At 54.8% G+C, this 12532-nt stretch overlaps 5 protein-coding genes across 5 annotated transcripts; 2 read left to right on the top strand and 3 right to left on the bottom strand.

Moving 5' to 3' along the window:
* Positions 1-1787: 1787 nt before the first annotated feature.
* On the top strand, positions 1788-2300 carry PHYSODRAFT_473675 (hypothetical protein; the record flags this gene model as incomplete). The annotated part of the gene is made up of 1 exon (XM_009515978.1): positions 1788-2300. One exon carries the CDS (start codon positions 1788-1790, stop codon positions 2298-2300), a length of 513 nt encoding a protein of 170 aa, XP_009514273.1.
* A 653-nt stretch (positions 2301-2953) lies between these two features.
* Positions 2954-3214, top strand: PHYSODRAFT_398204 (hypothetical protein; the record flags this gene model as incomplete). The annotated part of the gene is made up of 1 exon (XM_009515979.1): positions 2954-3214. A coding segment is annotated over one exon (261 nt), but the record flags the coding sequence as incomplete, so codon positions are not given.
* Positions 3215-4117: 903 nt separating this feature from the next.
* On the bottom strand, positions 4118-4294 carry PHYSODRAFT_474601 (hypothetical protein; the record flags this gene model as incomplete). Its single annotated transcript, XM_009515980.1, has 1 exon — positions 4118-4294. One exon carries the CDS (start codon positions 4292-4294, stop codon positions 4118-4120), a length of 177 nt encoding a protein of 58 aa, XP_009514275.1.
* An 815-nt stretch (positions 4295-5109) lies between these two features.
* PHYSODRAFT_477682 (hypothetical protein) lies at positions 5110-5397 on the bottom strand (the record flags this gene model as incomplete). The annotated part of the gene is made up of 1 exon (XM_009515981.1): positions 5110-5397. One exon carries the CDS (start codon positions 5395-5397, stop codon positions 5110-5112), a length of 288 nt encoding a protein of 95 aa, XP_009514276.1.
* A 3906-nt stretch (positions 5398-9303) lies between these two features.
* Positions 9304-12489, bottom strand: PHYSODRAFT_320857 (hypothetical protein; the record flags this gene model as incomplete). The annotated part of the gene is made up of 3 exons (XM_009515982.1): positions 9304-10056; positions 10130-10913; positions 12032-12489. 3 exons carry the CDS (start codon positions 12487-12489, stop codon positions 9304-9306), a joined length of 1995 nt encoding a protein of 664 aa, XP_009514277.1.
* Positions 12490-12532: the final 43 nt, after the last annotated feature.

A 12532-nucleotide genomic window follows, 5' to 3' on the forward strand; every position in this document is an offset into this window, starting at 1 on the left:
CCTCCGATTGAGAAAATCTCCGCTGCAATACATGTATTCTGCAACTCCGTCAGTAGCACCGCAAAGGAAAACACGCCGAGCTTTTGTCGTAACATGACTTCCAGTGCCGATTAACGTCAAAATACTTGTCCACCAACGCAAAAAAGTCTCCGCCACCTTCCATGAATTCCAGCACCACACATGAATCGGAAAAGTGAATTCCCAGTGACATTTTAATATTAAAATAAACGCAGCAACGCGGGAATTCTCCAAAGTGGCGGTCAGCTTACCACGTGTACTACGAATCCGATGAGCACGCTAAATTCGAGAAGTGACTCGGATCTGGAGATATGCTCTGCGTTTCACTAGCGTTAAATGAGCCCATGTAATTGCCACTTGCCAGGAATTCAGTCGCAGCAGCGAAACTTGTACAAGGATCTTTATCAAAAGGGGCCACAAATCCATCAGCACTTTATCATTTGGGACCACAAACCTGTCAAAGAGTTGGACTTAGCGCAGTACCGTCGATAGCCAATTGCTGGCCAAGCGACCGGGACGTTGCAGCACAAGTGTCAAACTGCAACGCAACTCAAGTAGCGGAACGCGTCGCAACGAAGTCTAAGCTAGGCACGTTTTGCGGTTTCATTACAGAGCTGCTGCAGATACGTACATGTATCAAACCAATTGGCTAGTAGTCCATTACGTACTTACAGGACTTCGTACGACCTCAAAGAAATATCACGACCCTTTGGACGCCTACCAGATATACATTAACGGGCTGTCATACCTGCAGCTGATATGCCGCGTCATATACGCGCATAGATCTCGCGGGACGCAGATATCGTCTCGATAAACTGCCCTACCCCTAGATATATGCCGTGTAGCCATCATAAAGTATTGTCTTGTTGTTAGTATACTTTTTGCTGACCATCATTCTAAAATATACATCCTTCACTCTACGGGCATATCGATGATCATATATCTTCCGCCAAATCGAAAAGACGCTCAGTTGCGAATTTGCCGCCGGCGGCGCGAAGTCGACAGCAGCCAACACTTCGAAAGGTGAGCGTGGTTGATGGCTTTGAATGCACTTATCTATGAGAGGACTCACCTCGTGTTTGATTGCAGGGACAATGGTGCGCTTAATCCACTCCGCCGTTCACTGGCGGCGTCGGTGCATCAATGACACGTCCAGCGAGGACGAAGAGAACACGCCGCCGAACATCCAGCCCAGCCATCAGTACGACCGCGACAGCAAGCGCCGCATCGAAGACGCCAGCGAGTCCGCCAGCGCTACGGGCACAGCAACGCCTCCGTGGCTGCCGCCAGAGAGAAGCCGCCTCAAGTCCAAGTTGGCAACGAACCCGCCGCCAAGCCAGGAGTCGATGTCTGCGCCCGTGTCGCCGCCGGTGTCCAGCCGCCCGTACCCAGCCCCACCACGTCGTCACCGGTGCTCCTGGAGACGCCGCCGAGATCCCCAGCGTGCGCTTCAGCCTCTCCACGAGGGCCGTCGTGCGCGTCGTGAAGCTGCCGCGCCTTACGCTCGCCGGCGGTCGGCGCCTCAGCGCGATGCCCGACCCGTCATCAACCCACGCGGGGCGATGCGAGTCACTGCGGACAGATCGCCTCGGACGCAACTACGGGGGCCGCGGTCACGGGATCGGTTCATTCCAGCGCAGTGGCCGCACCGCGTGATTCAGCTTCGCGAGCAGTTCAACCCGCTCGCGACGGTATTTCCGTCGGTGCATCACTTTGGGTGGTGCGACTACCCATCGCCGTGCCGTGTGGACTCCTGCCGCAATTCGCTAATGCATCTTTACTGCAATATCAACTGCTGCCCGTACGGGGGGCTCTGTGGCAACGCGCTGGCCGAGTCGAGCAAGGTGTATCTAGGGAGGAACGTGCGCACGAGGTCGTTGGGCGTGGTCGCTAGCGAGGACATCGAAGGGGGCGAAGTGCTGGGGCAATACCTCGTCGAGATGGAGCACTTGAGTGTTTCGCGCACGACCCGACCGCGCAATAGCGGCTACCGCTTGGTGATGAGGCAGCGGCCAGAGCGACCGGCGTTCCCAGTCTGCGTGGCGATCAACGCCGAGAACATAGGAGGGCTGATGCGCTTCGTACACCACCCGTGCCAACCGGTGGCGAAGTTCGTGGAAGTGGCCAACGGCCGCCGTACCACCGTGGTCGTGGCGTCGACGCAAGACATCCACCGCGGCGAGGAGGTGACAGTCGACTATGGCGACGACTTGTGGTTTGCTTACCGCTGTGGGCTGGATGGCTGTCGCCACCACAACATTCAAGACGCCCAAGACCCGTGAGAGGGCCAAAGAATGAGCAGGACGAGAGAGCAAGCAACGTGAAGAGAGACCCCAGCGAGAAGGGGGAGGGAGCGAAGTGAAGGAGGTGTAGTTGTGTAGGTAAGCGTGTTGTGAACAAATGAATTGCATTGAGATAAACTATTGATGTGCGGTTGTTGATGGTGGTTGCAGTGAGTGCAAAGTAGCTGCAGGCTAGCAACAAGCAGGGAAGCATGAAAAACTGGCGCCAAGGTTCGCGCCAAACGACGGGTTGATGGGCTCATCTTCGTTCGAAGTTTTCACGTACACTGACTTGCTATTTGCGCGCGAAATCTGCGCGCGCAGCGTTAAAGTTGTGAGCTACTAGCATCCTTTTAAGATCGATGCGAACTGGTGGCGGCGAAGGCATCGCCCTGGCAAGCTGCCGCCGCGGCGAAGCTATCGTCGTCTCTCACTTCTGGTTTTACCACGTTCCAAGCAGTTCTCCCCCCCCCCCCAAGCGCGTCTCCGCCGCCTCGCCGCCGCCCACCACTCCCGGTACGCCGCGCCAACACGGTCCAACGTGGCAATGAGCAGCGTGGCTGACTTTTTATAGATTCGTCTGTGTGTGTAGATGCCCAAGCACTCTGGAACCACCAACTACTCGACGGCCGATGTCGACCGCCTCCTCGCCCGTCGAGAAGATGCTGCCGCTCGGCAGGGACGAGTGGGAACGCCTCGCTATGATGTACAACGCCAACAGGCCTCGAGGCTCGCCCGAGCGAGACTTCGAGAGCTTACGGCGTAAGTGCAAGGTGCTTCACAGCACCCGGAAGCCGACCGGCGTGCAGGAGATTCCCCCGCTCATCAAGAAAGTCAAGGAGGTCAAGCGTGCCATCGACGACAAGGCCAACGTCGTGGAGATGGACGACGAGGCTGACAACGACCAGTCCGACTTCTGCTTTGAAGTCGACCCGGACGACAGCTTCTACGAGGGCGGCGACGGCGAGGGCGAAGGTTTGGGGGTGCCCACTGCCGCCACTGTGGGCAGGTCCGACTGCGGCGAGTCGCCGGGCTCCGACGAGTCGGCCGAGGACGAGTCGACGGCTTCCAGCCGCTCATGAAGAAGACAAAGACACGGCGGAAGCTAGCTACGCCGAAGCTAAGCGCATCCGTGCCATGAAGGCAACAACAGCTCTCAAGACAAAGCTGGATGGCCTTGAAAACAACGCCAGCAACAAGCGAGGAGGCATCCTCGAGACGCTTCGGCTGCTCCGCTAAGAGAGCGAGCGGAAGGCTGACGCCCGTCGCGCCGAGGAAGATCAGCGCCGCCGCGACGAAAAGGCGGCCAACGAGGCCCGCCTTCTGGAAGCCAAGGCTGAAGCTGAGGCGCGCCGCCGTGAGGAGAAGCTGGAGAGAGAGGACCGTGCGCGCCGTGAGCGCGAAGATGCGCGCGCCCGCACTCAAGAGCTGCTCATATTGATCGGCGCACTGACTAAGAAGGCGTGAGCGGAAGGCGCGCATGCTCGTCGAAGTGAGGCTATCATGCACGTTCTAGTTACTATATACTTGTCACTTACCACTAAGCCTCAAATCAAACATGTTGTTCATGATCCGCTAGCGTGTCCGTCATGGATTACGTGATCTTCTAGCGCCTTCATCATCACATGTACTTCTGGTGCTGCGTACACATCTCTGTGAAGTCAAGTGCAAGACGCACGAGCATCGAGTTCGGCTCTCCGTCGCAAAACGTTTGCAGCACGCTGCTGCCAGCAACATCGAGATAATGAAGCAGCTCAATTCAACGGCAAAGAAAAATGTATTGTTGCATGCAGTACAAACACGGCTAGTTCGACACCCTACTCGCTGCATAGCTCCATCTCGCCTGAAAACGTCGTGCGTATCTGCGAGATGCCGACCGTGCGGACGCGATAGTTAGCCATTCTGAAGATGTTGTTGTTTCGGTGCCCACGAAGCTCGGGGTCGTACGGCAGGGGGAGGTTCAGGCGGCTGTACACCTTTTGCATGCTCCCCATGCCCCACTCCGCCGCCTGCCTCACGGACGTGATGGCGTTATGAAGCGTCCGCGCGGAGCTTCTCAGCGACTGGAGAATCCTCTCGAGATCGCCATCTTTGAGAGGAGTCAGGATGCGACCGACCATGCTGGTCGAACACGGGAAGGCTGAGTCCGACACCACGTTCATACGTGTGTCCGGGCAGAGGGTAGGGTCGATGAACTTGGAACGGAAGCCCAAGGAGGTGTCGGAGTCGTTCCACGACCCGGGCAATTGTGCTTACACCAAATGATGCAGCCGTCGGCTGCGAAGCAGATTGTGCCAGTCACGAAAACGGTGTGCAACCACCCGTTATACATGGCGTTCTGCAAGTCCGCATTCGACGGCTGCTGAACCTACAATTTCATTGATGTTAGCATTCTATCATAGCAAGTAACATTTTGCAAACTACAACTCACCCTTAAGTTCTTCCCATCAATGAAGCCGAATGTGTGTTTGAGAAGCGGCTCGCGGGCTTCCACAAGCTTTGCCAGTTCGGCTTGGCGAGCAGGCGAGGGCCAAGAGATTCTGGCAGGAGCGTAGCCTTTTAGCGCCAGCGACAGCGCTTCCTCGGCGCGGCGTAGCGTCCTCGATATGGTGCTCGGCGGAGCACCAAACATCATACACAGGGAGCTCTGCTCCATCGACCCGACGTAGAAGCACAGCACCAGGCCCAGGATCTGGTGGTAGTGTCGGAGCTTCGGGGGCCGCCCGCGTGCCGTGCTGCGTGGGATGTAGTAAAAGCGGCTGAAGCGCCGCAGTAGTTGGTGGAAAGCCGACCTGAAAGCATGCATGAATTAGATATAGCGCAGCAACTTCAGATAGTAAGTAGGATCGCACCTGGTCAAGCTCGTCGCGTTTAGGAAGTTGATGTCGCTTCCGCGCGTGTACAACATCATCCACGCGGAGTCGCAGGGCGTGTCCAGGCACTGGGTGGTCAGGTAGTGCCTGGTCCGCATGGCGATCCTCCATGCCTCTTCCACGAGCTTGTCGTACACCTCCCTGCGCACCTCGTGCAGCGTCTCCTCCTGCTCGACGAAGGCGCTAGCCAGCACCAGCATCGCATCGACGTCCTCTGCGGCCATCGCTCCGGCGCTTGTGTCCGACGCGCGCCAAATTCGAAACTGGTGAAATTGAGAAGGGATGCAGCGTCGGCGGTGTCCGGAACGAAATGACGGGTACATTCTTCTAGCCCAGCAAACGTCTATCAAGCCGCCTGATTCAGGGCGATATCAAGCAGACACAAGTGACGCATGTACGACAATTGCGGTGGAGATTTTGAGCGCTATGTCAACATATATCTTTTTAAACCCTGTCATATCTGCTGCAGGTATGACAGCCCGTTAATGTATATCTGGTAGGCTCGCCATCGAGTTTGCTAGATTCGAGGCTTTAGTCAGCATATGGGGTACGTTGAGCATGCATATTGTAAATTAATTATTAAAAATAAGCTATGGCAAACCAGCAATGCATCCGAAACGACTTAAGCGTGCCAAAACTTGTGCAGCCTCCGAAGAATGGCTTGAATTACCGGTGTGAAACGTTCGCCACAAGACAACACCCAGTTGGTTGCATACTCATGCCTTCGCGATCAGAAAAAAATAAACTAGCGCTGCTTGTGTGCCGTCCTAATTGTTTTTCAAGATTAAAAGGCGCTGCCAAGTTCTAGACGCGGTAGTTAATCTAAGTTAGAATTTGTCGCGATTTAGAACGTTATGTACCCCCGCAGCTCAACCAACATGTCGATGGTGTGCTCGTCCAGGCACTCGTCTACGGTAAAAGTTCCGCGGTAGATAACACTTACGAGCGTTGTGTAATTAATCTAAATGCACCCTATACACGCAAGTGTAGATCGAGTTGCCAGTGACAAGCATTGTCAAAGGGTGTAGCTTCAGCCGTGTTGTGCTGGTACTCAGAGCAAGGCACCATCGATTCAGGAAATAAAATTAAGACCGGTCTGGCGTTCGAGTCATCTCAAATAAGCAGACCCGGTTGACAGATATCTACAGGTTCCGGCGTAAATTTTGTGCAAGGTATTTCACTAGCGGTGTCCAGAGGTGCTCAACAGAAAATGTTGTATAGCTAAAATTCAGTGCTGCTTAGGTAGAGGGCCCTTTTCAGGAAGCTGAAAGGGAAGACTTGGCAGCGAACGAGAACTCCTGGAATGACATTCAATTAGGAACAGCCTACAGCGACACCAGGACTTTATAGTTCTAGTTACGTGCTTCTTGGAAACAATAGAGGACCTTTTAGAGCTCTCCCACTAAAGAGTTGATGTAAGTGTCAAATTCCGCTACGACATTTATTCTGCTCAATAGCTTCCTCTCTTCGATGCCTTTGCGTCACTTATTGCGCGTTTGAGCTATAAACTAAACTTATTATAATACTGCAAGTAGAAATGGATCCGAGGAATATTTTGTTACATGGAGGAGCTTCATAAAGCTCATAAGCGGAAGATCACTGCAACGCTGTACCGGTCGCCTGGACAGCAATCGGCTATCGACGGTACTTCTTACGGTACTGCGCTAAGTCCAGCTCTTTGGCCCCAAATGATGAAGTGCTGATGGATTTGTGGCCCCTTTTGATAAAGATCCCTTGTACAATCAAATTCAAACTTGCAAAATGTACGTGACCTTGGCCAACTTGCCTTCAAGTTGATGAGTTCTCTTGAGGTGACCACATACCCTTGAATAGAAATCATAACTTTAGAAACAGTGGCGCGCGTGTAGTACATGTACATTCCAATCGATTATAACTTATTCTTCTCATCATCAGTCCAGCTTCTTGCTCGCCAGAATCTTCTGCAGCTTGTACAGCGCCTGCGCCGCCGTCGGTCGCTCCGTCGGATACACCGAAGTACACGCGCGTCCCAGCTTCTTCATTGCGCGTGGAGTGGCGTCTGAGAACTCGACCTTGACGATTCCCAGCGCCACGCGCGACAGCAACAGTGAGTCCGGGATCTCGTTGCCGGTCGAGTCCAAGTTCTCCTTCTTCGCTTTCGAGTACGGCATGGTGTGGACGTCTAGCTCGGACAACACGACGCCGAACGAGTACACGTCGGCCTTCTCATCGTACCGCTCCCCTAGCAGAACCTCAGGCGCCATCCACAGAGACGTCCCCACTCCTGCAGTCATGGTCCGGTCGAGACGTTCGCGGGAGATCCCAAAATCCGATATTTTGGCCTTCATGTCGCCACCCAGTAGAATATTCCGGGACTTGAGGTCTCTGTGGATCACCGAGGGCGACAGCGAGTGCAGGTACGTCAACGCATGGCAAATCTCCAGTGCCATAGTCGCCTTCTGCCGGTTGAAGCCAACGGGGTGCTTCTCCTTCTCGTACTTGTCCAGTAAACTGCGCAGCTCCCCGCCTTCCATGAACTCGAGGACGACGCAGATGTCGGACAGCGAGTCCCACGCAACACCGAGGAACGTCACGATGTGCGGGTGGTCCATGCTCGCCGTCATCTTCGCCTCAGCAAGGAAGTCGTTGACGTGGCGGATGTTGCCTTGCATTGGCGGCAGCAGCATCTTGACCGCCACTTTCTTGTCGTTGTAGACGCCGACGTACACCTCACCAAAGGAGCCGCGACTTATCCGCTCCTTCGTCACCACCTTGTCACGCGGAATACGCTTGGCAGTGATGACATCGTCGTCCCAAAGTCCAGTCTGGCCTCGCAGCACAGCCTCCAGTGAGTCGACGTTCGTAGGCGTGAGACTTCGGGCGAATTGGTCGTGCTTGAACAATGCCCGAGCTTTGGTCTGACGTCGGCGCAGCACAATCGCCACGACGAATACAATGGCGAACCCAAATGCACCCAAGCCAATGCCGACGATTGTGCTGGAGCTCAGCGAGTTTGACTGACCCTCGGTAGATATCGGGGCTCCACCGTCAGGGAGCTTGGCGTCGTTGCTGCTGTACCACCGAAACCAATCGATGGTGCAAGTATGACCCGCCAACGTCTCCTTGTCAACGAAAGTCGCCATGTACTTCTGGTTGGAGAAGCACGTGCGCTCCAGGTACAGCGCCAGTGAAGCTGAGCCGTTCGTGTAGAGACTCGAGATGGCATAAAGCCCGTCCGATTCGTTGTACGCGCCGACACACGCGCCCATGGCCGGGTACCCGAACGCCATGGAGAACTCGGTGCAGTTCTCGTCCGTGTGGAGCATCTGCAGCAGGTACGGGGAGTTGCCGAACTTACCTCGCATGACCTCCAGCACTTGATCATAGTCCAAGGCGCAGTCCATCGTCATCATGTTGGCGTTGACGGCTCTCGAGCCTTCGAACTGGTCGTAGGCAGCGCAGGAACCGGCAGCGCAAGTCTCGTTTGGCCACACTGTGACTGCGTACGGAGTCTCCCTGCAGCTATCGCCGAGGTAAGTAGCCTGGACTGCGTACGTGGCTTTAGCGACCATGACTCCGAAGGTCTGGGCGACCACCAACGCCAGTGCAACTTGGCTGAACATTTCGGTCTCGACACCTCGATGTGAGACGGAGGTGCGGCCTAAACGGGAGTGAGCCGACCAACCCATCAACGGGCCGTCAGCGCCAGCTGCAAAGGAGCTCGTGGTCATCCACTCACAAATACGCCGCAATGACTGGGTGGTATGGGTTCCTCGATGCCTAAAAACAACGGCTGTCCATCGCCCAGAATGGAAAAGCAGACGCGACTAGGGCCAAGGACAAGATTGATCCTCAACGGCTGGGGGAGCCCTCAAGCACGATACGTATGAATGAGCCCCTTTCCTCGAGTCCAGCACAACATGGTGAAAAGGAGCGCCTCGGGCGTGTATCAGCGCAATTCGAATTAAAGTTGAAGCTTACTTGGGCGTTCATGAGCCCTCGCAATCATATTTTCTTACTGTCTCCGCTTCATCAACCAACTTACTTATACTAAGTTCTTCTGTGAATGATAAGAACTGCGTAGACTATTACTTCTAAAAAATCAATCATAAGAATATCGTAAACCTACATGTATTAAATTAAAGTCGGAGTTACCGAAGGTTCCACTTCAGAACGATTTGAAGCTTGTACAGCGCCTCCGCTGCGCTTGGACGTTTAGTAGGATCAATAGATATACACGCGCGCCCCAGCTCCGCCATCGCCTTCGGACAGGTGCCTGAGAATTCCACTTTAACCGCCCCCAGCGCCACTTTCTGCAGTAAAGTCGAGCTGGCCATTTCTCGACCATTCGAGTCCGGGTTCTGCTTCTTCACCTTCTCATACGGCAGAGTGTGCACGTCTAGTTCGGATAAAACCACTCCAAACGAGAACATGTCCGCCTTCTCGTCGTACCGTTCACCTAGCATCACCTCGGGCGCCATCCAAAGCGAGGTACCAACTCCCGCAGTCATAGTGCGGTCGAGACGCTCCCTCGATATGCCAAAGTCTGCGAGTTTCGCCTCCATGTTGCTGCCCAGCAGAATGTTCCGTGACTTTAGGTCGCGATGGATGATCGACGGGGTTAACGAGTGCAGGTAGGCCAGCGCGTGGCAGACTTGTAGAGCTATGGTGACTTTCTGGCGGTCAAAGCCAACGGGGTGCTTGGACTCTAAGAACTTGTCCAGTAGAGCGCGCAGCTCCCCTCCGTCCATGTATTCGAGCACGACACAGAGGTCCGAGAAGGAGTCCCAGGCGACTCCGACGAACGAGACGATGTGCGGGTGATCCAAAGACGCTGTCGTCTTGGCTTCAGCAAGGAACTCGTTCACGCGAGGAAGCTTGTCACGCGCAGCAGGAAGCAGCATCTTGACGGCCACTTTGCGGTCGTTGAAGGTGCCAGTGTAGACTTGACCAAAGAAGCCGTGGCTGTATCAACACCTTGCTCCTTAGGATCCGCTTCGCCGTGATAACGTCGTCGTTCCATAGCCCGCTGCGTCCAAGCGAGACTACGCTCTTCTGAGACGACATACTGGTCTTCAACTCGCACATGTCTGTAGGATGACGTCTCGTCCGACGCATTACCGCGAGGACCAAAACTAACACGGTCGCCGCCAGTGCGAAGCATCCGAGCGCGATCTCCAACACCCCATTAGTGCTGAGTCGAGTCGCTGAGTCGCTGCTACTGCTCAAAGCCGAGTGGTTCTCGGTGTTTGTATCGACGTCGTTGCTGCTGAACCAGCGGACGCGATGCGCATCGCACAAGTGCCTTTCGATGGCGTCTTTGTCGACGCTTTCGGTCATGCAGAGCTTCTTGGACGTACACGATCGGTCGAGATACTGCTGCACCAAGGCTGAGGAATTCTTGTGGAGCGTGGCGACCACGTAGAGACTGTCCGACTCGTTGTACGCGCCCACGCACGTCCCCGTTGCTGGGTAGACGAGGGCCATTGCGAGGTCTGTACAGTCTTCATCGGCGTAGTAAACTTGGAGCAGGTAGGGTGAGTCCGCGAACTTGTCCCGCATCGCCTGCACGTAGTCCGTTGAGCACTCGCTGGTCACCATGTTGGCGTTGACGGCTCTGGCTTCGGCGGTGAAGGCCGGAGAGCACGAGATGTTGGAGCAGTTGTCGTCCTTGGCGACGTACACTCCATAAGGGATGCCGCCGCACTGGTCACCGAGGTAAGTCGAGTAGATCGAGTACATCTTCGTCGGCCCAGGAAACCTGGTCAAGCCAAGCGCACCTCCCTACGAAGAGTGGATCACCCCGGCCGAGTGAGAAGAAGAAAACTGTTGTAGCACACGAAGCCAGTCGATTGCCACCCTTTACGAGGCAGAGGTGACAGATGTCGTCCAGCTGGAACTCCACGGTTGCGTCCTCGAAACATGTGTGGGCTCTCGGTGTGGCAGCATGCTTGACTGTCGAGTCGCTTAGTGTAGAATGATAGAATAGCGTGAAGTTATGGAGCGACACTTATTAATAATTTTATTAATAATTAAGTGTCGCTATTAAAATAGTGTTGTCAGGAGGAAACGCAAATTAAAGCTGATAGGGCAAAATCAGCGCGTGGCCTGCATGTAGTCGGACGTCCCCGCTTTATAAACTGCTAGGTTGACTGCGGGTGTTGTGAGGTTATGTTACGCGAGCGATACGATGACAAGTCGACATGTTTTCGTTCGGCGTGGTCTTGTCCGAAATGGACGTTCACACGCTGCCGTACGCACGAAGCAGATACTTGACTCGAACGGCCGTGAATTAGCAGACTCGGTTCTTCTTCAAAAGGTGGCACTGGGAAACATCCAGGTCGAGTTCACTAGCTCAAGTCCTCGCTCCATTGCGGAGCTGGGGCGCGCTTGTGTGTCAATCGACAATCGACCCGACAGAGCGACCAAGCGCAGCCGAAGCGCTGTATAGACTTCAGACGGTCTTGTCAAAGCGAAGGATCTTCTGATCTCACTTTGACGGATGCTTATCAAATTATACAATAACCATTATTATCGTTGCTAGCTATCTCGGGCATGTACGTTGTCAAACCCGCAGATATGGTCTCCGTAGGCTGCACGACAAATAACAATCACGGTGATGAGGCAGGTGCTTACCAAGTCTACGTACAACCTACATGTACAGGCATGATTCGCGACGATGCTTGCTTCGTCGCACTCGAGCACTCCGGAAGGAGCTTATTAACGAGACAGAAAATGGCTACGCCGTCGTCCATCTCAACTTGACCGGAATCGCCTGCTCAAGTAATGCTTTGAGAGTCCATGCTCAGCTGAATCAGGATACTCAACTAAAGTGTTAGCTGCTGTAGCCCTTGGGTCAACACTAATTGCAATTTGTACAGGGCTTCAGCAGCACTTGGGCGCTGACTTGGGTCTACAGATACACAAGCGCAGCCGAGCTCCGTGATGAAAGACGCGTTGCCTTCAGAAAACTCGACACGAACGGTCCCTTCAGCCACTCTCTGGAGCAGCGTGGCGTCCGCAAGCGCACGTCCTCCGCTGTCCAGACTCCTCTTCTTCTCCTGCGCGTACGGCAGCGTGTGCACGTCCAACTCGGACAGCACCACTCCGAACGAGAACATGTCGGCCTTCACGTCGTATCGCTCGCCCAGCATCACCTCAGGCGCCATCCAGAGCGACGTCCCCATGCCCGCCGTCATCGTCTGGTCCAGCCGCTCTCTCGAGATGCCGAAGTCCGTCAGCTTGGCGTGCATGGCCTTGTTGAGCAGGATGTTGCGCGACTTGAGGTCTCGGTGGATGACGGGGGGGCGCCAGCGAGTGCAGATACGTGAGCGCATGGCACACGTGCAGGGCGATGGTGGCCTTCTGCTTGTCGAAGCC

Source organism: Phytophthora sojae (assembly GCF_000149755.1).
Source record: "Phytophthora sojae unplaced genomic scaffold PHYSOscaffold_1, whole genome shotgun sequence".
NCBI classification, from domain to species: Eukaryota; Oomycota; class Peronosporomycetes; order Peronosporales; family Peronosporaceae; genus Phytophthora; species Phytophthora sojae.